The following is a 23,679-nucleotide window of genomic DNA, read 5'->3' on the forward strand; positions in this document are numbered from 1 at the left end:
CATGTCCTTGTTGCAGTGCCAATGAGCATAATTCGAGTACTTCCGCAGCAAGGACATAATAAGGTCCTTGCCTCATAACTCCGTTGAGGACCTGGAGTGCTGGCTTGGAATCACAAAACAGGGTCCAAGCTTGAGGTGATTCACGGGAGACTAAACGAATCGCCTCCCGTATGGCAACCAACTCAGTGGCAGTAGAAGTTGTCTTGTTGTCTAGTGTGAATCCTCGGGTAACGCATAAGCTTGGAATTACCACAGCCGCGGTGGACCGGGATGCAGTCACAGAGCCATCAGTATATACATGTACAGTTCCGGCGTACTTGTCTGTCAAGAACGCTAGAGTCAACTGTTTGAGGGCTATTGATGGCAAAGAGGACTTCTTCCCAATTCCCGGGATGGAAAGGTAAATTGATGGTTTTGATAGTACCCACAGAGGATTCTGGGAAACCACCATTGGGGCGAAACCTGATGGGATCTTATGTTGGTGTTGCAAAATGGCTGCCGCAAAACTACTTCTCGAACACGTAGTAGGAAGAGCCGATAATGGATGGTGTTCAAGCCTTGTGAAGCATCTAAGGTAGACTCGAAGGGGTTCGCCCAAAAGAAGTGCATCCATCAAAAGAAGTGACGGCGTATGAATTTTATTCATGGGTGTCGTGTGCGTCTCGTTTTCCCGTAACCGAAACCGATGGGGGGCAGTAGCTACGTTTAATTGGAGTGTGTGTCAATTTTCTCTTCATCCGTAGGGCCCGTAGAACACCCATTAAAAATGGGCATTCAGTATTCACTGCAATATTGTAGCGACTAGAGCTAGTTGAAAGTGACCCAAGACGATGATTAAGGCCAGACAGAACAAAAACGCTAGACAAGAAGCGAGGGCACAACACAGGTGCTGTGTGGTTTACTCTCTTCTTGCTCATCATTTCCGTTCGCGATCACCATCATCATTCACTCTTTTAAACGCCTACAAAGAGGTGAAAGTGAAGTCACCTCCAGTAAAATTGTTTACCATCATCACCACTGTCTTCATCATCATCATGAACAACAACAGCCTACTCAGGTCCACTGCAGGTCTAAACCCTCTTTTATGAACATTAAACCGTTCTCGTCCCGCGCCGAACGAGTCCATTCTTTGCTTCTGAAGTTTCCTACTTCATCCCTTCATCGAGTTATTGGCCTCTCCATTTTTTAGCCACGTCCCTTGGTATCGATATTGACTCGTTCACACTGGCAGTCCATCGATTTTCTTGCCTAACTACGTGTTTCAAGTTATGTGCAAACTCGAGTCCTAATTTTCAACCTACTACAAAGCTGGAGGAAGTTACTTCAAAACCAATGCTTTACAACGAGACTTTAAACTGTTTTAAGCAAGCCGACACTATGAGGTACAAATTGCACCAGAATATTTAAATAAAACCAATTACACGTTACAGGATCCTTATTGAAGTTCTGGTTTTTTTGCCGTTGCGCTTCCCGAACACAGCACTGACACAGACGTTGGAAACCACAGCTAGAGCCAATTTCATCCGCGCTCGAGCGACACCACTTTTCTCAAAAGGAGTGCCGTCGTACGCTTTTTTCCTTCCGAGTTCGTCTAACGGGGTGGTCCCTTTACTGCATGCATCGACAATTCTCTTCGGCAAACCGAGTGCTGCGATATTAAGTTCCGAGATTGGTGTGAGCCACGTACTTCCTGTGCGGAGCAGAACGTCAATTCAACGCGTTTTTTAGGTGCGGAGTACCTTAGGACCTCATAATGTCCGTCCGCATCCGTGCGTATAGCATTTACAGTCGCGAAAAAGCACACAGGCACCGGCAGGATTCGACGTCCGCGTCCATCCGTGTGCGCACCGCGATCAAGCGATTTAGGGAATAACCAAGGTGCAACTTACGGCGCAAATCGAATGACGGTCGGGGAACAAACCTGATGTCACTCGGGGCGCAACTTGGATGCCATTTCGAGTCCCCGTACTCCGCACCCTCGCCATTATCCACGGATGCTGCCATTTTATTTATTTCGCCTCGCCACTAAACCGACCCAGAAGACGCCAAACACCGTCATTTGTGAAAAGAATGTGTAGAAATGAGTGAAGAGAGCAATTTGCAGCCAAAAATCAGTGGTCTCGCTAAAGCTTTAGCACTACTCGGGCTCGAACGTATGCTGCTCGCACCACAGCCTGTTTCTACCCCTTCGGCTATACTGGGGCTGAACAGCGGGTTCTTAAAAAAGCACTGACACCAATTTTCGGCGTTAATATTATTGCATAGTTCACTTCCTTCACTCAACAGAATACCCTGGGTGAAATATGAGCGGCCTGCGACGCAAAGAACATAGTTTAATTGGGTCTCATTTATCACGCCGACGGAGCAGCGCACGGAGCGGCACTCAGCAAATGGAGATCAGCGTGACATCATCCAGTGAGAGCCAAAAGAAGTGATGCGGCAGCGCTCGTCAAAAACTCGTGACGTCACTTCATGCGCGCGGCCCCACGAGCGGCGAGCGGGCGCAACACCCTCTCAAGCGGGCGCCGGTGACGTCCGCACAAAGCGGTGAGAGAGAGAGATAGAAAACTTTAATGAATACTGAAGAGGTTAGCCCCACAAACGGCGGGGCTTGCTACTTCAGATGAGGGTGAACATAGCGAGGTGAAAAAAAAAAAAAGAAGAAGAGGGGAAGAAGTGCGCACCAACAATGAATAAGAGGGAGAAGAAAATAAAATCAGTTCGGAACGTAGAGAAAAAAATTACAACACTAGGAGAAAAAATGTGAGGATCCCAAGTTTAAAGAACATCGGTTAGTCCCGTGTCAGACAGAAAAGTTAAGAGAGCCTTTGTCCCTCGCGCCGCGTCAGCGTGATTTTGCCAGGTCAGGCAGGGAAAGCGCGGGAATTTGAAGCAAACGATTTTGAGGCCGTTGAATGTAATTAACTATCGCGCGCTGAAGTATTTGAAGTGCTGTTTCAGGTTCGCCAGGCCATTAAGCATCGATAAAAGCAATAAAAGTGAAACATAAAATTTTCGTGTCAGTGCTCCTTTAAGCAGATGCGCAGGATAATAGAAGTATTTTAAGTCGACCAGCAACCAGCCTACCGTAACCTATGGTGTCGCCTCCTGAATTTTTAATGCCAAACGCATCAGTACCATTCGCAAGATCGAAGACTTTCCCGGTCCCCCCCCCCCCCCCTACTTCCCCCAATTGCTGGCCTTCCGAGTACTTTAGTCACAAGATCGTTAACCTTGGCATCACGTCTTGTGTAAACGGGCTGTAGCCAAGAGGTGCTGCACCGCTGCGCTCAGCTTTCTATCGTTATCCCGAGCACCCATACTTCGGTCGTCTCGAGCACTGGATTCCGTGGGAAAAAGGCACAAGCCCCTTTAGAATACCGGACGGTCTGTTAACCCTGGTTAATCTTGAGGCCCCTCCTTACGGTGTGTAGCCAAAGCAGCCTTCCGCATCCTTCCCATTGAGAAGTGGGCGATGCGTTTTGGATTAACAAAATTCAGGTGTCGATGCCCAAGGTCAAAGTATGCAGCCCACCAGTAGTCGGTAAAAATACTCTGAAAACACCTATTCAAGTTCTAGACGCCCGTCCCGCAAGAACGAAAAATTAGAAATTCATTGTATTTTGCGGATCCCAAAAAAGTTGTATAACCTATAGCTGAATTGACATGGAGAAATTCAACGCGGAAGCGCGATAGCTGCAGTTGTACAAGTAAGCGAACGACTGCAAGTGGTTATTGTAGTAAACAGTTTTTGAAACTGTTAAAGGAGCTGTATGTACCATGCGGGCTATGGGACCCCTCAGTTCCACACATTGTGGGGGAAGCATTTACATAGTTTAGATTATATTGAACAACCATGAAATAACGGGGACTTTATAAAAGTTCTTAGAAAACTCTACGGTAAGATACCTGATTCACAAAACAAACATTTCCTTGCAATGTAAATGTCTGAAACTACTTTGCAATCTAGGAACTGTGGTGCTTCCTTATTTGGTGCCCGAACACCAATTTCCAACAAAGGCAAACGCTCATATCGTTATGTGTGAACTTGCGTTGATGTAATTAGTACTATTCTTTGCAACGCTATGAGTTATCTCTACTACTTCCCAAAACGTCGATATGTTTCAGGGTGCATATTCTGAAACGCAACACCGGTGGTGACAGTACAAGTTCCTCCGCCATTTTGGGAAACCAGGAGCAGTTCCATTTTGTTTTAATTATTCCCCTTGGTGCCCCCCCCCAAAGATTTATGAATTATTTATATCTGCCTCTACTTTACAAATATAGCTCTTCCATTGTAAACTGGAATTCATTCCGTCTATGACATATCCTGCACCAGATTGCTCATCACTATTACAGTTATTTTAAGAGTTCCGATGCATTTTTCAGGGAACCTCTCACTTTAACGCCATACAGTGACAAACATGATGATGATGATTGTGCATAATGGCGCAAGGGTACCTTATAGAAACGTGGCAATTAGAAGTCTACTACTACGTTTTGAGTGATGCGGTTACTGTGGTTTCCAAAATAATTACTATTTTCAGCCCAATACACACGTGCACGCCGTTGTAAATCAGGCTAAATTCAAAATTTGCACCCTCAATCAAACAGTGGTAAATAAAGAAACAAACAAATAGCCCCTAGATAAATATTATCTGATCAAAAATATTATTGTGAAGTTCCACAACGTAGGCCAGAATTTCCTTCTAACACGGAATGTTTGGCGAGTTGGTAAAGTTTCAAAACGAAATTAAAGTCGAAAACGCGGGGACCAAAAAAAAAAATAGAAATACATTTTTGAGAGAAATATTGGGAGAAGTAAGTGATTATTACAAACAAGAGGTACTGCAAAAACAAAAATACTACTCCGAAGGAACGTATCAATTAAAGAGTCTGGAAATGTAAACGTCTTTGCCTTTTCGCGAACCCAAAAGCAGGAAGCAAGGGCTCTCGAAACAACACTTTTATTACTATTTTTCTCCTAACTGAGACACTTCTTATGGCGGCCAATAGTGCAAGAATACTGGGAAAAAGAGCTACCCTTTTTGCCCGTGCCTCTGAGAAAATGAAAGAGTTAATATTATATACTCAACGTTTGTATAGAACATGTGTTTCAGCAGGAACAATATCCAATCATTTGATCAAAATAGGCTATCGATATTCCGGGTCAATGACAACGTTCTTACGATGAAATCTGCCCATCGTCAAAACAGACGTTTGTCACATGCTCGACCCCGAACACAGAGACAATGTTATCTAGGCACGAGTGCTACGCATGGGCGAACGCCAGCTCGGATTCTGTGCAGGACGAGCGCCTATATATCGCTCACAGTTCAGAGGCAATCCAAGCGAGAAGTTGACAACTGGTAGCCTTGGAGGCTAATATTTCAAACGAAGTCCCCTACCAGCGGAAGAATGAAGCAAGCCGCAATTATCGCCTTCTTCGGCCTAGTCGGTGTAGCGTTTTGCTCGCATCCGAAACGACTTATTGGCGGCTGGACTCAACACGATCCCTCGAGCAACCCCAAGTACCTCGAGCTGGCCCACTTTGCCATTTCACAGCAGACAAAGGGTTTGGATGTTTACCACACCGTTCTGAAGCTCGTCAAAGTAGAGACACAGGTGAGACGTCGGCGGTGCTTTGAATGGCCGGCATACAGGGTTCAGGATTTTCAAATTCAAGGGATGTTTCATATCACCGTCATCGCCGCATCGCGAGTAAATCCATGTCGTCTAAAAGAATCTCAAGGGCAGTCTGGCTGCCGGAGGGCACAGGGAAATAAATTAACAGCTATATTGAAAACAATCCTGGATAGAGATAGAATGATATAGAGATAGAGATATTGTTTTTGCGACCAATGATAATACTTTTAAATTCTTTGTTGTGTGTCACTTTTTAACGAAATATGAGGCAATCGAGTGCCCTTTCAAGAACATGTAATAAATAAAAAAACAGGAATAAATTTTTTTCGGCTCACTTGCTTTGCACAATAAAATATGTCTTCATTTGGAACGTTTTACGCACTATAAAATTTTCAGTACCATACATTAAATACCTTGCGAATTGCGGCAACTCCAGAATTATTTCTAGACTCCAATGTTGCGACGTAATGCTATCTGCCCACTCAATGAGAAAGAAAAGCTTTTCAGAGTTCAAGTTGCCAACTTTAAATAGTGACCTGCAATTACAGTGTAATGTACTATACCGAGAATTTCAAATGTATGTGGCCACATGATAAAAATAAATAAAGCATACAGTCCCACGCTATTGTCTGCATATCTTTTAAAGTATCTTGAAGAATTACGGTTTGTTATTGATAATAATATGTCCGTTCACGTTTAGTCCTTAAGCAGAAAGACCACCACGCAAAGAGTAGGCGCGGTGTCTGCGGTTTTAGCTCCACCGTGCGTCTGTCACGCAGAAATTACAGAATTGCCAAAATATTTAAAGGTCTCAATTGAATTAAAACGATTCAAGTAAAAGTACCCTGCGTAATAAGTGCATTGGTATAACAAAAGTGTGAAAGCGGCCCGCTTATTCGTTGAGGCTGTTTTATCAAAATGCGGAACGGGTGCATTTAAGGACGAGGAGCTTGCGGAAACAATTTTCGCTTTCACTGTGGAACCCAAGCAACGCAAGTCAAGTGATCCTTCCCTTTCACTCCAGCGAGGACACTAGTATTTGATAATCTTATAACTCGTCCTAGTTAGCGTTGCTTTTTGAAATATCAGAAGAGGCCAAAAGCTACGACCGGAGGGAATAAGATGAAACGCTGCAAGTGAATAAAAACGCCTTTACTTTTCGTGATGTGAATTTTGTCATGTTTTGTCAGTCCATATCAGCTGAAGCAGTGCCTGACTTGTGTCCCTCCTTCCGTCGTATCATTAGCTCTGGCCAGTCATGCTGAAAATGAAATGCTTCCATTCGCCAGTGACTCTCAGGCACGAAACTTTATGCCAGAACGCGCAGCCCTAAAAACAAAACATAGTTGCAAGCTTTCGGACCATAAAATAGGATACTGCTTGCATTACCAATACTGGGAGGTGTTACCCTGTTGTGGGTGCTACCCTGTTGTCAGGTGTTGTCCTGGCAGTTACCAGGTTTTCTTCGTACGTTTTATTTGTAGGCTTTAAATTTTTGGTTTTACACACCTTACACGTAGGAGCTTAAAGTGACAATCATGCGGGAAACGTCAACTATGCGGGGCTAAAAACTGCATGAACTATTGACCCGCTCATTACCGATGACGTCAAATTGCCACGGCATCACGTTATCCATCAATATCTCCACTCAAAATGGGCTCTGTATACATACGACGGAAAAGGTGGAATCCTCGTTTTATACAATATTAATGGCACAAATCAGGAAAGTTTGTTTATTCTAGATGGCATTTCTGTTGAGGTTAAATTATTTATAGTCACTGTGAGGCCCCAATGCGTTATAACGGCGCCGAACCTAAATATTTTCTGCACTGCGTTACATATTTGTATCTTATGTTCCTTTTCAACAAATTTACACTGGTCATTTATTTGTTAAGTGTTAGCACAAATCTTCCACTTAAATTACGGCTTACAAAATAAACTACTTGCGCTCAACGCCAGGCTCAAACTATGTATTATATAAGTGTACACAATTGTGAGCATCTGCATCTTGTTTTCGCTGTGTCGAAGGTGGCATTTTCATTACACGTTCTGGCTATAGCCTATAGGGAGAACTGAAGGTTTATTTCGATATGTCACCTAGGAGCGTGCTTATGATGTATTCTGCAGCACAAAGCAAAAATTATTCGTAGTAAAACAAAGGAAAGCTAGTGTTGAGTAACAAAATTATGCCGAAGAAATATTCCGCGAGAATCATAGTGAAGAAATTAAAACCAGCTAATTAATTCATTTAGAATCGTTTCGCATTGCACGAAGTAGGAAAGTACGTCGTAATTGGTATGGTTACCTCCTGGAATTGTATATAAGCGCGGCAGAATTTTTTCGGGCAGATGTTTGTTTCAGATATTTAGATTAGTACTAAATTGTCGTAGACTCGACTATGTGGCTGAAAAAGGAACTCAGAAATTCAGCGGATTGTAAACCAATTTTAAACAAAAGAAAATGCTCGAAGCCGTTACACTGCCATTTCACGTGACGATTTATTCCGAAGTTTAGAGATATTGTCCGATGTAGCTTATGGCGTTCAAAAAGGAGGTCTAACTACAAGGGTGCAGAATAAATAGGGTGACGTTGTTTGTTGTTAATGATCACATTTCCGATTCCCTTAGGAACATTAGGCTTGAATTTCAGCGCCTTTGTTTTTCGAGGTACCTGAATTTGTTCGCGCTACACAAAGCCGTTTCTATATTCATTATGACATGAAAAAATGGCCCTTATGCATGAAAAAAAAAAAGGATCCTGCTGTGCTTTATAATGCAGCGTAATCGAAAGAATTACCAGTACTTTTTTTCTCCAACAACCCGTCTAGGTGGTCGCGGGAACCAACTACCGACTGATATTCGAAACTGCACCGACCAACTGTCCCATCAGTGAAAAGTACTCCATCGAAAACTGCAAACCGACAACAAACAGGGTACGTTGCATTCTTTAGAGAATTTCATGATGGCAATGGTGAGACTTGTAAAATTTAAATAAACCCGTTGGCCACGGAGCTTTTTTTGGTGTGGTTATTTTTGGTTTGCCCAATTTGTTTAGCTTGAGTAGGTTTACTCCGTATTAACAGAAAGAGTAATGGGCGCATGTTTGTTTTTTCGTTCTTGTTTATTTTTGGCAGTCAAATAACTTCACGTGGGTAGCAAGCTGTTTATGGTTCTTGCATTGTCGAATTCGCTCACAATACACGGAGCGTCCCACTTTTTTATAGCTGGTAAATTCTTTGTGGAAGAGATGTTAAGTAAGTCAGCGTTTATTTGAGGATGTTATTGAACGACTATTTTAAATGCCATATCAAGCAAATTTTACTAATATCGTTACTTTCGTGCATGTTTTCTCGATAGGTCTCCAAAAGATTTCATTGCTACAATTACAGCCACCCCAATCACGAGCTATTTGTAGAAAAATTGAGCGTTTCAGAGTTTTCAAATATGCTAATGCTTCCAGTTTCGCAAGAGGTGAGAAATTACAAAAAGATTAGGTAGCAGATAACAAAATCCAGAGAGGTAAGAAAGCGCTTAAAATACTGGAACAAATGGTTCGCTGTATGACTTGTGGTCGTATCCAATTTGCATGAAGAGAAACGAGACCCATCCTTCTTAAAGAAATCAGTCCAACACGTGTCCTGTTCTCTCAAGTAGTATTTACACAGTGATCATATGTTAAACAATTTACCATGATGTAGATTTTGTGCTTTCATATTTTACTCATGTGTTTTTCGGTTCCCACAGCCTTCCGCCACGTGCATCGCTACCGTCTATGAAAGGCCGTGGGAAAACTACCGGGAACTCACTTCATTCCGGTGCCCGCGATAACGCGTTATCGAGCGTCGACCACTGCGTGGTAAACCGTTCAAATAAAGATTACATTGACATTCGAGTCAACTCAAGGTGTTTGGAACTATGTGACCCTAGACTTGCGTTTGACTACCCCTCCCGAAGAACACTTGACTATAGAAATCTGTGTACAACCAATTTGTGTGGTCTTAGCCGCATCGGCATCACCTAGGTGGTGCTGTGCAGAAATTTAGTGGTGTTCTTTTTCACCTACGCACATACCAGAACGACGAAGAAGGGACACGCAGGATATACCCTTATTTGTTACTTTGTAACAAAAATTAACATTTGAAATAAAAGGATAGCAGTGACTTCTCTGGCAACGAAACCATAATTATGTAACTCATAGAGGATGTTCGAAATCACAAACTGTCTTTCTTTAACTCTTTTACGCACTTCCTTGCAGCAGGATATTTTTGGCACTTTTACGAGAGAATAGTAGTGTAGCCGTAAAGTAGATTTGAGTTTCATTACTTTTTCCGAAGCCATAAATTGCAGGAGGCAGGTTGCAAAGTAAAAATTGAAGCCGTTCCACTCAACGTGAAAGCTGTCGTAAATGCAGAGCAGTGATTCGCCATAACGGCCTGTGGCACCGTTATCCGCTTACTGCTACTACCCATCACGCTCTTCGCCTCCCTGTCTCACTTCTCTCTTGATGAATTGAACGGAGGTTTGTCCAAAGCACTTCAAAATTCCCGCCTTCGCAGTGCTCGCGCGCCCCCTGCCTGGAACGAACAGCGCGAGCGGTTCTCGCACGTGCCGGCACCTTACTGCGCAGTCCACAACGCGTTGTTTTTGGTGGTCCCATCTCCCCGCGAGGGGGACTCGAGTAAATGCGTCGCGTAGGGGGTGGGTGTATTGCGTTAACGTTTAGTGTTTGGGGAGTTGGTGGTACTGAATGCGTTGTATCAGCAGCTTTTTGACGTAGTTTGAATGAGTCAAGGATATAAGGCGCGTTCGTATCCTCCCATTCTGTGTCGGCTTTGTGGCGCAGTGGGTAGAGCACCTTGTACATTGCGTTCCGCCCGCAGGGTCGAGGGATCGAAACCAGGCGCCGGATAGTATTTTTTTTATATAGTGTAGGGGGAGGGGTGCGGACTACGACTACGGACGTCAACGCGGGTGACATCGTGAGTTACTGAAATGCTCTGCATTTAAAATCATAGGTAATAGCAGATTGCCCTTCCGCTGAAATACTGTGCTTGAAGAGCTGGGTTGGAAGCGGTTTTTGAAAGGGCACTACCACGTGCCCGAAGCAAGATTTGTCGCCTTCGCCCACGAGGAATTCTTTGTGACCCTGGCTTCTTCCCACTGTACCCTTCCTCGGTGTTTAGCTAATCGACCCGGCATTCCCACGAAACCTGTGAAATGTTGTTGCCATCTCTGAAAACACACGGCGTTACCTAAAGAAAAGCTATTTCTACTGCGATGTTTGAAAGAACCAACGTGATACCCGGTGCACTCCAATAAAATGAAAATTATGCGTCGTCTGCACAGACAGCGCATGAGAAGTCGCCTGATATTGTCGAAGTCGCTGTGAAGCCGTTAAATTCCAGGAGAATTTTAGAGAAAATTCTCAATTTGTGCATATAAATGTTGTGCGAAATGGGAAATGTGAAATCGATTGTTGAAGCTTCCAATTTTTAACGAGTGTGTATGAAGCATTTTGTTTTGGTGGCTGCTGTGGCTTCTACCTCGAGTGTCTTTTATTCACATTGTGATCTCCAATGCAATGCGCACAGGGGGGCGCGCGCCTTTTCTCTCTTTTCGCTTGTGTTTTGCTTTGCTTCTCTTTTCGTTTTTTCTCTTCTTTTTTTCTTTTTTTTTTTCTTTTCTTTTATATTTTTAAGTTGCCCCGGAAGCCCGGCACACAGCGACTGTCATCTCTCTCTCGCTTCTTCTTTTTATTTTGCCGTGCTCCGCCATATTTGCGAGGAATAAGCCCAAATGTCCACGTTTGCGGGCGACAAGGCGGAGTGTTAACAGTTTCCACGCCTTGCATGGAGCTTGCGAGACACACCGCGACGCCGTGCACAGAGGGAGGCGAAGGCGGGGAAGGGAGGTGCCTCAAATGGGTTCCCCCATTAGCTTTTGTAGATCCCCCCAAAGTAGCGGAAGCAGCCTGGGCTACCAATACCGTAATGGGCACCGCTTGCATTCCTTACCTGGCCACTGAAGACGGTCGGTAGTCAATCATTTGTAGCGGCGGTGCGCATACACACTCACTGTTCGTGGCGGCATGTGCTTTGCTGTTTTTTTCCCTCTTGGAGACAGCGGATGTTTTTGGGGGCTTTCGCCAGCCATGAACTTGCCGCATTTCCGTATCTTTCCTATAATTACCACCACTCGCGTTCATGCAGGATGTTCTGTATAATTGTGTTCCTGCTCGCCCTTCCTCCTTTCCTTTTTTCTCGAACTGTTTTTTTTGGAGGCCTTTTTCGATAACCTTTAGCACGATAAGCTCTGTATGGTGTGTGCGGTCGTTTGTGTGTGTTTCCCACGTGGCTTGCATTTCGGGTCGCCGCCCCCACCCTGAGTCAGTATGATTTTGTCCCAAAGCTTTCATTCCTGAATGAGACATGAGACCTGACTCAGGTCGGAACGTTGAAATAAAGTCTCCGAAGGGCTTTTACTTTCTGATGATGATGATGATGGTTGTTTAATGGCGCAAGGCCGACTAGGGCAAAGAGCGCCAGAGAAGTTATTTAATGAAAACAAGTGATTACCACAAAAGGTAGGTATAAAATGTGTAAACTGTACATAGTAAGATCAATAAAGATAATGGTGATGGCTGGTGTATAGGGCCAGATGTGATTACGCATGATAGGAAATGAGGTTTAAAAACTTAACATCTGACAAATATTTAAAAACGCGTTTCACAGAAACCGTGGCATCGTCACCTAGAAACAGCGATGGGTGTAGGGGAATATGTTGTCTGTAGAGTTCTCTGAAGTGTTTGTGTCGTGTTGTGTCAAGTGCCTTGCATTGTATGAGTATGTGGACTACGGATAGGCCCTCCCCACACCTGCTACACAGGGGTCTTGGAGATCCCGTGAGCAGGTGCGAGTGCGTTACATGCGTATGGCCTATCCGTAACCTAGCTAAGGTAACTTCAATGTGCCTGTTGTGTGAGTCAGTAGTGTATTGTCCCAAGTGTGGTTTTATTACGTGTAGTTTGTTGTCTGTCTGTTCGCTCCAGTCTGCTTGCCAAGTTTTACGGAGTTGTTGTTTAATGTGTGGCTTGAGGTCTGTGTAAGGTAGTGTTGCCATGTCGACTGTGTTTCGGAGTGCAGCATTGGCGGCCATTTCATCCGCCACTTCATTACCGCCAATGCCAGAGTGGCCTGGCACCCAACACACAGTCACCCCAAGGTTTGAAGAATAAGCTACCATAATCGTTTTGAAGACAAGATTAATGACATGGTTTTTTGATGACTTTCCGGATGATAATGCACGGACGACGCTCAACGAATCTGTATAAATGACGGATGTAGGAATATGATGTTCAACTATGTGACTTACAACCAGAAATATGCCATATGCCTCTGCCGTAAAAATACTTGTATTGACATTCATTGTCCTACATGCTTCGAAATTGGGACCATGCGCAGCACACGACACTGCAGTGAACGTTTTAGATGCATCACTGAAGAACTCTGCTGCCCTGTATTTATTCTGCAGATGCATGAAATGCTGCAAAATCCCACTTCTTGGTGTCCTGTTCTTATTGTATTGTACAAAAGACAAGTCACATGCTACAGGACGAAGAAGCCATGGTGCTACAAGATCAGTGTGAGATGATTTGAATGTGTCTAAGAAGGAGACCCTATGAATAGTCACCTCGTCCCTCACTCTCTGCGAGAAAGGAACAGCAATGGATGGGCGGTTTAAAAAGAGTTTAGTTGTGGATGTATCATTAAAAACCGGTTTAAAGGGATGGTTATTCATTGATGAGATTTTGGAGGCATATAGGAGGTCAACATAAGTTCGCTGGTACGCTAAGCACCATTTGTCGCATTCTGCATAAAGACTGTGGACAGGACTGGTACGGAACGCTCCACAAGACAGGCGAAGCCCTAAGTGAAGCACTGGGTCGAGCATTTTAAGTGCTGTTTTTGTGGCTGAACCATACACAACGCTTCCGTAGTCCAACCGTGACCCTACCAACGCGGCATAAAGTCTAAGCAGGAGTTGTTTGTCTGCACCGTACGATTGGTGAGACAAGACTTTTAGAATATTCATTGTTTTTAGGCATTTTTGTTTAAGTCGTTTTATGTGGGGTATGAATGAGAGTTTCTCGTCAAACACCACACCCAAAAACTTGTGTTCTCTTTTTACTGGAATCGAGTCACCAAAGAGTTTTACGTCGGGATCGGGCAGGATGCCCCGCCTTTTTGAGAATACAACGCAGGTACTTTTAGAAGGATTAAGTTTAAATCCATTTTCATCTGCCCAGCGAGAAAGTTTATTTACCCCAAGCTGGACCTGACGTTCACAAACGGATATGTTACATGATTTGAAAGATATTTGAACGTCATCTACATACATCAAGCAGGATATGGTTGGCGGCAGTGCCTTTCGGAGAGAGTTCATCTTAACTATAAACAAGGTGCAGCTCAATACGCCACCTTGAGGCACGCCATTCTCCTGCACGTGAACATTTGAAACTGCCGAACCGACCCTGACACGAAATGTTCGTGAAGACATGTAACTACAAAGAGTGTTCAGCATGTTACCCGAGATACCAAAAGCTTTTAGGTCTCTAAGAATGCCGTAGCGCCATGCTGTATCATAAGCCTTTTCAATGTCAAAAAATACTGTCATACAGTATTGCTTATGAATGAATGCATCCTTTATGTAGGCCTCTAGAGAAACCAGCTGATCATTTGTGCATCGCCCCGCCCGGAAGCCTGCCTGGCAGCTCTCGAGAAGATCATTGTACTCAAGAAAGTACACGAGCCTACGGTTTATCATCTTCTCGAGGAGCTTGCACAGGCAGCTTGTCAAAGCAATGGGCCGGTAACTGGAAGGAGAGGAAGAGTCCTTCCCTTCTTTTAGGAAAGCCACTACTATGGCCTCCCTCCAAGAGCGAGGAATGTGCCCCGAAAGCCAAATCTTGTTATATAGGTGGAGGAGTGTTAGAAGAGTGTCTGAGTGTAGGTGCTGTATCATTGTATATGTGATGTTGTCTGGGCCTGGAGCTGAGGGTTTACAAGTGCTCAAAGCGGTCCTCAGCTCGTGAAGTGAAAACTCCGAGTTATAAGAGGAGGTTGACTTATCATTATCAAGTAAAGACTTCTTTTCAGCCAATTGTTTGTGTTTAATGAAAGTGCTAGTGTAGTGTGCTGAACTGGACACGTGTTGGAAGTGTTGTGCGAGTGTGTTAGCCTGGTCTTCCAGTTTGTCCCCTGTTGTACTAACCAGGGGCAGGCTGTGTGTCTGTTGTCCTTTTAGTTTGCGTATTCGTGTCCAGACTTTGCGAGAGTCAGTGTAAGAGTTTATGGATGTTACGAATGAGCGCCAACTCTCTCGTTTTGCCTCACGGCGCACACGTTTTCCCATCGCCTTAGCCCTTTTGAACAATAAAAGGTTTCCCGACGTGGGGTACCGGCGCAGGATACCCCACGCCTTGTTCTGGGCCTCTCGCGCCCGCCTACAGTCCTCATTCCACCACGGCCTCCTCTGGTTGCGCGGGGCACCAGAGACGTGGGGAATAGACTTTTCGGCGGCGTCGAGGATGTGCGCCGTGAGGAGTTGGGTAGCTTCTTCGACGTGTAGGTGTCCTATGGATGTGTGGTGTAGTTTGGATGTCTCTGTAAATGTATTCCAGTTAGCTCGTGCTTCATTGAACCTATTATGGGAAGATTGACTGCATGGGCCTTTACCTATGTATGTTAGTGAGGTGGGGAAGTGGTCACTGCCATATGGGTCAGTGCCCACAGCCCACTCGAGGAGAGGAAAGAGAACTGCGGAGCCAATCGCCAAGTCAAGACATGAGTATGTGTTGTGTCCTATGTTATGATATGTAGGCTGTTTATTGTTGAAAAGGCATGCTCCAGAAGATGTCAGGAATTTCTCTATCAGGCGACCTCGGGCATCCGTTCTGGAAGAGCCCCAAAGAGAGTTGTGAGCATTAAGGTCGCCTGTAAGGATGTATGGTTCGGGCAGCTGGTCAACCAGCGCCTCGAAGTCGGAGCTCGTAAGTGCAACATCAGGAGGAATGTATATGGAGCATACCGTTATCAACCTATTAAATATTATTAAGCGTATTGCTACAGCCTCAAGGACGGTGTTCAAGGTGACAGGGTGGCATGCTAAGGATTTGCGGGTGATTATGGCAACACCGCCAGAAGAGTGTGTGCAGCCATCCCTGTCTTTCCTGTATACCATGTAACTATTCAAGAAATTTGTGTGTTTGGAATTCAGATGTGTTTCCTGGACACACATTATACTTGGCTGATTGGCATGCAGAATCTCATAAACGTCGTCAAGATTATTCAGAAGGCCTCTGCAGTTCCATTGAACAATATTTTCTCTTCCCATTATTATGTGTTCAGAGCTACTGGAGTGCGACTATTTATGTAGGGTCTTTCGGGGCTTGGACTCTTGGAAGGGGTTTTCTGGCCTTCTCTACTGACCTGGACGTCGCAGCCCGTTCCTTCCGCTGCGATGAAAGCCGGAAGGGCTCGACGTCCATGTCATCATCTGAAGGCAAGGGGGTGCCCAGCGGACTACGCCCCCTTGACGTGGTACCCTTTCGGGTGTCCTTTGCCTGTGCTGCCAGTGCCGAAGGCGTGGGGAGGACCACAGATGGCACAGGCAGTGAGGCGGGGGAGGGGGTCGCTGCGACTGCCTCCGTCTCCATCTCGTCCGGACCCTCGCGTGTGCTTCGGGCCGGTAGAGAGGGGGAAACGGTGGGTGCAGCAGCATCCCCACCGGACGTGGATGCCACCACAGCCGCTGCTGGCTCAGCGAGCGGTGCGGAGGCGGGTTGGGCTGCCAGAGGCAACCCAGGGGGGGGCGGGGGCGGGACCAAGTCCGACTCGCGGTACTGGGTCCCCGCCGAAACCAGACGCCGCTCCGCCCCCCGGCGAGCTGCGTCGGCGTACCTCCCCAGAGGGAAAGAGGCGAACCTCTTCCGCGCCTCTGGGAAAGTGATGTTTTCAGTGACCTTGATGTTAATGATTTTCTTTTCTAATTGAAACTTTTCGCATTTTCTGGAGTAGGCCGCATGTGGACCCTGGCAGTTTACACAAAGAAGTTGTTGCACGTTGCAGTTTTCGGCCGGGTGATCGTGCTGGGCGCATTTTGCGCAGGTAAGTCGGCCGCGACAGGTGTTTGTGCCGTGCCCGAACCGTTGGCACTTGAAGCAGCGCCGTGGGTTCGGGATGTAAGGCCGGACTGAACAACGAATGTAACCTGCGTTGATGAATTCAGGAAGGGTCGCCTTGTCGAAGGTTAGGATGAGGTGCTTTGTCGGTATTTGTTTATCGTCTCTGCGGATGGTTATGCGCCTGACCGCTGTTACGCCCTGACTACGAAGGCCCTCCAGCAGGTCAGCTTCAGATTCATTGATTAGGTCATATTCGGAAATCACGCCCTGGGAGCTGTTTAGGCTGCGGTGGGGCGTGACTCGGATGGCCAGATCGGCGATGCGGGTTTGTGCAAGTAGTTTATCAGCCTGATTCTGGCTACTGACTTCAACAAGGATTTCACCGGTTCTTTGTTTTTTGGCTTTATATGATTCGCCGATGACACCTTCAAGAAATTTGGAGACGAGAAATACTGACTTTGAAGCAAGAGGGTTCAACTGGTCAACTGATTCTATTACTAAGAAGCGAGGGTAGTTGTTCGGTTTCGAAATACTCAAGTTGGGAAGTGGTGGGAACGAAACTTCGGTGCGGCCCCTTTTCGGGGGCCGATCACGTTTGGGGGGGGGTTTGGAAAATGCCATATAATACATTGGAAAGCAGGGAGACGGGGGTACTTTCTCCTTTGACCTTACCCTGGTAGTCAAAGAGGTCCCGGAGCTCCCTGCCTGGTAGACAGGCAGGGAGCCCATCGGCCGGAGCTTGACCAAGGCTCCGACGGCCACCGTTTACGGCTTCTACCCTTCACCTTTAAACACGTCGCCACGGTTGGACACGGCTTATGTTGGGAGCTCGGGGTCCGCGGTGTCGCTGCTCACCGTCACCATGAATACTCAAGGTGCCCCGTGCGGGGGCTTTTACTTTCTGTCCTGAAGCAACTAAGGACTACAATTCACGACAATATATATATATATATATATATATATATATATATATATATATATATATATATATATATATATATATATATATATTTCGCAGATTAATATAGTAAGTAAATGAGGGGCTCGTTGAGGAAATACAGAAACATAGGTCGGCAGTCTACAACGCCAAAGGAGGCATAGGGGTGTGGTTAGGCTCTATTTTTTACTATGGTTAATGAAGTTAACATTTTTTTTAATATAAGAAAGAAAGAAAGAAAGAAAAACACGCGTCCAGAGTGGGGACCGAACCCACGCCTTTCGATTATATATATATATATATATATATATATATATATATATATATAGGTTTTAAGTTTCAGGAGGCCTGTTCCAGGAATGTTGTCACGGGTGACACGTGCCATTTCAGTTGCCGGGTCATTGCTTTTTCTTTTGTGTGTGGGTTTATGTGGCTTCCCTCCCTGATTTTTTTTTCTTTTTTTCTCTTTTTTTCTTTTTTCCTGGACCTAGTTATTTCCCCCCCTTCTCTATCTTTTCTTCTCACCTGAGGCTTGCAGATAGTTTCTGATAAGGACCCCACTCTCACCGCCTGGTCTGCTTCCGGCGGTTCTGAGAACCTTTCCGTATGCCCCACGGCGGGTCAACAAACACCCTCTCATCCTTTCTCTCCAAAAATTCCACGAATATCAACCACCAGCTGACTTCCGTGTGACCTACTTCGCGGCTTAAACTATACAACCTTCTTTGCCCCTATATCTCTGCCCCAACATACTCCCAAACCAATCAGTTTTCTCAATTTCAGTTCCTTCTTTCCTTCTCCCCTCTCACCTGGGGACCTACAATTCTTCGCATCCGACTATTAAATTCTCCTGCCAGTATTCTGAAAAAGAAGTGAACTTCCTAGATACTACCGTCATTTTAGAAAACGGTAAACTTAAGACCACGCTTTTTAGAAAACCAACTGACAGGCAGCAATACCTAGACTATAAAAGCCATCACCTGAGACACTGCAAGCAAGGGATCTTTGTAGGACAAGCCGGCTTAGAAGAGTATGCAGTGATGACAGTGACTACGTAGAGCACCTAGATGAACTGAAGTCCACCCTTATTAACAGGAACCACCCCAAAAGCTCGCTCGATCAGGCGTACCAACGCGCATCTAATCTCAAAAGGGATGACGTGCTCAACAAACAGCGACAAAACGAAAGCGCCAGGCCGCCTGCCCTAATAACTAAATTTTCAAACGCCCTCCCAAATGTAAACAATATACTGCGCAAGTACTACCCCATTTTAGCCAGTAACGACCGACTTAGAAAGACTTTCCCGGAAGCCCCAAGGTTACCTACCGGAGAAACAGGAATCTAAAAGATATTTTAGTGCATGCTAAAACAGGGCCTTCAAAGCAACCAGTCATAGCCAGCTGCTCCCGCCCCAGATGCAAGACATGCAGGTACCTGCAGACCGACTTCATTGTAAAAAGCACAGCCAGTAATTATGTCCACAAGATTAATTCATGTTTTACGTGCACTTCATCCAACATTGTGTATATGTTGGAATGCTCAATGTGCCACAAACAGTATATAGGCGAAACGAGTCAACCTATGAGCCTACGTCTTAATGGTCACCGGGCAGATACTCTTAGCAAATCCTCCATAGCTGTAGCGCAGCATTTCAACCAACCAGGCCACAATTTTGATGACCTTAAGTTGTATATACTTCAGTCAAACTTCAGGTCTCCTAGGGACAGGGAATACCGCGAATCCTATTTAATTCACAAATTCAACTCCATGGAACCTACTGGAATTAATGCGTCTAAGGGCAACTTGGAATCCTTGCGATATTCACCGGGAATACAGATATAGGCAGTCTTGCATATACCCTATCCAAAGACTATTCCGCTCCCTCTGGTCCTTATCTGGTCACCTAATTTCTTTTTTTTTCATTCCTTAGCGCCTAGATTAATACTCGCCCGCATCCCTCCAACCTGTACTTTTGGAATTCCATTTTATTTTTTCTTTCTTTTTTTTTTACTCCGTGTGGTGTTGTGCCCCGTACGTCACTCTAACTTTATCTTTTCGTTTTTGAGTTTCAGGACAGGCCTGTTCCAGGAATGTTGCCGCGGGTGACTCGTGCCATTTCAGTTGCCCTGTCATTGCTTTTTCTTTTGTGTGTGGGTTTATGTGGTTTCCCTCCCTGATTTTTTTCCCTTTTTTTTCTCTTTTTTTCTTTTTCCCTTGACCTAGTTATTTTCCCCCCTTCTCTATCTTTTCTTCTCACCTGAGGCTTGCAGATAGTTTCTGATAAGGACCCCACTCTCACCGCCTGGTCTGCTTCCGGCGGTTCTGAGAACCTTTCCGTATGCCCCGCGGCGGGTCAACAAACACCCTCTCATCCTTTCTCTCCAAAAATTCCACGAATATCAACCACCAGCTGACTTCCGTGTGACCTACTTCGCGGCTTAAACTATACAACCTTCTTTGCCCCTCAATATCTGCCCCAACATACTCCCAAACCAATCCGCTTTCTCAATTTCAGTTCCTTCTTTCCTTCTCCCCTCTCACCTGGGGACCTACCCCTATATAAAGCGTGCCAGAAGCAAGTCTCTTTGTTGAAACGTTGGCAACAATCGTGCTTTTACCTTTTTGAAAGTTTTATTTTCTTATATATATATATATATATATATATATATATATATATATATATATATATATATATATATATATATATATATATATATATATGTGTGTGTGTGTGTGTGTGTGTGTGTATGTGTGTGTGTGTGTTTCTGTCCTTATTTCCTCACACAGTCCCTGATTTCCTAACCATATTATTCAGCGAAAGCCTACCGAGGGCCTCGGTTCTGGCAGCCTTGATGCCAGGGTAGCATAAGAGGGTTTCTTTCCCGTTGACCGCTCATGACAGGCTCTAGACGTACGACTCACGGCCCAGGGATTGAAAATAATGTCCCCTTCTGCCGGTGTAGTCTGAGTGGCGCTGGCTACCACCCACAAGCGTCAGATACACTTCTAGTAAATATAAATAGCTCAGAAAGAGAAGGAGAACACAGTCGCCCAGATCGCCGAATTGGTAAGTTATTCGAGATGAAATCGAAAGGCGTTGGTTCGGTCTCCACTTTGGGCGCGTGTTTTCCTTTCTTTATTTCTTACGTAAATTAAAAAAAAATTTTAGCTTCACTAACAAAAAAAGAAAGCCTAATCAATCCCCTATGCCTCCTTTGGCGTTGTAGACTGCCTGCCTTTCTTTCCGCATTTCCTCAACGAGCCCCTCATTTCCTAACCATATTATTCAGCAAGAGCCCAGCGAGGGCCTCGGTTCTGGCAGCCTTGATTCCAAGGTAGCAAAATAGGGTTTCCCGCCAGTTGACCGCTCATGACAGGCTGTAGACGTGCGAGTCACGGCCCGGGGGTTGAAAAGAAGGTCCCCTTCTACCCGTGTAGTCTGAGTGGCGCTGGCTTCCACCCTCAAGCGTCCGATACAGTTGTAGTAAATATAAATACCCCAGAAAGTGACGGGGAACAGAGTCGCCCAGATCACCGAATTGGTAAGGCATTCGAGATCAAATCGAAAGGCGTGGGTTTGGTCCCCACTCTGGGCGCATGTTTTCCTTTCTTTCTTTCTTACTTAAATATGAAAAAAACTGCTAACCTTAACATAAATACCCGAAAAAGTGGAAGGGAAATAGCCCCAGCGGTAGCGTAGTGGTCATTGCACCAGACGTGTATACTGGAGGTCGTGGGTTCAGATCCCACCCGATGGGCATTTTTTCTCCATTTCTTTCTTTCTTTCAAGATTTTTCATTTGTTTCAATGACCTACCACATTCTCCCCTTTGCTCCCCGAAGCATTATTGACTGCCAAACCTTATCTCTCTCTCTCTATCTCTCTCTCTCTCTCTATATATATATGGATATATTCCTACTGGAACGTTCCGTATATACGGAATTATGGGAATACGGAGTTCGTACGGATTATGCCGCCCCCAGCTCACCGAAAATAGATATTAGTATAAAAAACAGGGAACCACATTAGTGTGCGCAATAAAACGTTCGGCACAGGTTTCGTGTTTTTATCTTCAACAATAAGCAAAATGACGCTCCGTATGTTTTCCGTATACTCCGTGTATACGGAATTCACACAGACAATGATTTGGCGGATCTAGCAAATTTACAGACAAAATCGTTGTCAAATTTTTGGATAAGTATGCACTATTTCGTTCACGTGAGTTTCTCAAAAATATTCCGTGTTGTGTTGCGGCTTTGTGTCATTTCCCATATTTCCGTATATACGAAACTTTTCAGGAGGGTATATATATATATATATATATATATTAGAAGTTAGTGTTAGCTGAAGCCCGCTTCAAGAAGACTCGACAACACGCCCAGGTGCATGCGAATATCTTGATTCAAGACAGTGAAAGAAGTAGGCTAACAATGGAGGAAAAAGACAAAAGAACATTTGATTGCGCCAATTGATAACAGGCTCTCTTGAAGCGCTCTTGCCTAGTTTTATCCAGTACAAGCGGCGACAAAGAGCGTACACCCGCTACTTCAAGCGACAACGCAGCGGAGACAGGGAGGCAACTCCTCGCTTTCTTGGCGGTGATGCGGCGGGACTCGCGACGTCAACTGACGGGAACTAACCTGCTGCAGCTGAGAAATGGCACTGGTCAGGAGAACTGCTACCTTTGCAAAACGAAAGTCTCCGTCCCCGTGTTCTTTTACTTTTTATTTTCCTAATTTCGCGCCTATCTCTTCCAGAACCGAGCGGCCGCAAAATTCCCTTTCGCTCTCTTTTTTTAAATGCGAATGCATTTCTTAGTCGGGGGTTGTCGTGCTCCGTCGGCGTGCGCCTGCATTCCTCCAGCGCGAGCGCACGTGAGCGCGCGCCTCGTAGTTTGTGGGCATAATGGGCCTAGCTACGGGATAACAAACGACCCCGGCTAGCTTCGTTCGAGACGTCGAGCGCCAAAGTGGGCTCGTTGGTCCCTTGCGGGCTAAGTGGGGTTCAGGGTGTTCCCCCTACGCCCGGAAATGACCCATCCAAAATGCCCCAGAGAGGTTCGCGGCGTCCACAAGGGAGACGCCGCGACGGGTTCGACTCACCGACACAGGCGACCACAGGCTCCAAAGGGCCAGGACGAACCATGGGGTTTATTGGCCGAGTCGTACAGTGAATAATAACACCAAGACCGGGTTAAGAACTACACTGTACCGACACGCGTCCTACGGCGTCGCCCAAAGGCGACCATGGCCGAGGTTGCACGCGGGCCGCTCGCAAGGTGACCAGAGGCCTACCCTGCGCGTCCGATCAGGGCCAAACAGCGCCGGACCGGCCGGCGCGGCGGGGAGGAGACGAGCCAGCCGGGGACAAGGAGCGCCCCGGTATCTGACTCCCATCTCCTCCATTCCCCCATCTCCCCTATCCATGGGACAGAGCCGGAGCAAGAGCCAAGAACAAGAGAGAGCGCGAAGCGCGCGCGTCGTGCTTATAAGGAGAGGGGGAGAGGAGGCAGGTTCCCGGGCGAGGAGGAGCGACAGCGGCGGCAGGGCAGTCGGTGCCCGCCGGCGCGTCGGCCCGCGAGGTGACGTCACGTGTGCGGGAAAGCGCGCTCGTTCGAACATCGCGCTCGCGGGAGGAGGAAAGGGGATCAAGCGGATCCCCACAAGTTCTGCCTTCGTCGTCGTCGTCGTCGCCTCGGCGCGGCGGACCTGCGCCGCTACAGTCAGGGGTTGTCGTGCTCCGTCGGCGTGCGCCCGCAGGTGTTATCTCTCCGCGCTCCTCCTCGCCCCTAGCAACAGCTGTGGCGCGCCTAGCAACCGGAGCAGGTGGTAGCTCGGGCGGGAGTAGCGGAGGGCAAGGGGAGAGGAGGAGCGCGCTCGGGCGTGTGAGGGCGCTCGCATCGCGGAGCTCGGGCG

At 46.1% G+C, this 23,679-nt stretch overlaps 1 protein-coding gene across 1 annotated transcript; it reads left to right on the forward strand.

Annotated features, from left to right (window-relative positions):
• The first annotated feature begins 5,289 nt into the window (after positions 1-5,289).
• On the forward strand, positions 5,290-9,537 carry LOC144148928 (cystatin-1-like). Its single transcript, XM_077680458.1, has 3 exons — positions 5,290-5,625; positions 8,474-8,578; positions 9,390-9,537. Exons 1-3 carry the CDS (start codon positions 5,419-5,421, stop codon positions 9,471-9,473), a joined length of 396 nt encoding a protein of 131 aa, XP_077536584.1. The 5' UTR covers positions 5,290-5,418; the 3' UTR covers positions 9,474-9,537.
• The last annotated feature ends 14,142 nt before the right edge of the window (positions 9,538-23,679 follow it).

The sequence above is a fragment of the Haemaphysalis longicornis genome, unplaced genomic scaffold, assembly GCF_048455015.1.
Source record: "Haemaphysalis longicornis isolate Haplotype H1 unplaced genomic scaffold, Haemaphysalis longicornis Haplotype H1 scaffold_8, whole genome shotgun sequence".
NCBI classification, from domain to species: Eukaryota; Metazoa; Arthropoda; class Arachnida; order Ixodida; family Ixodidae; genus Haemaphysalis; species Haemaphysalis longicornis.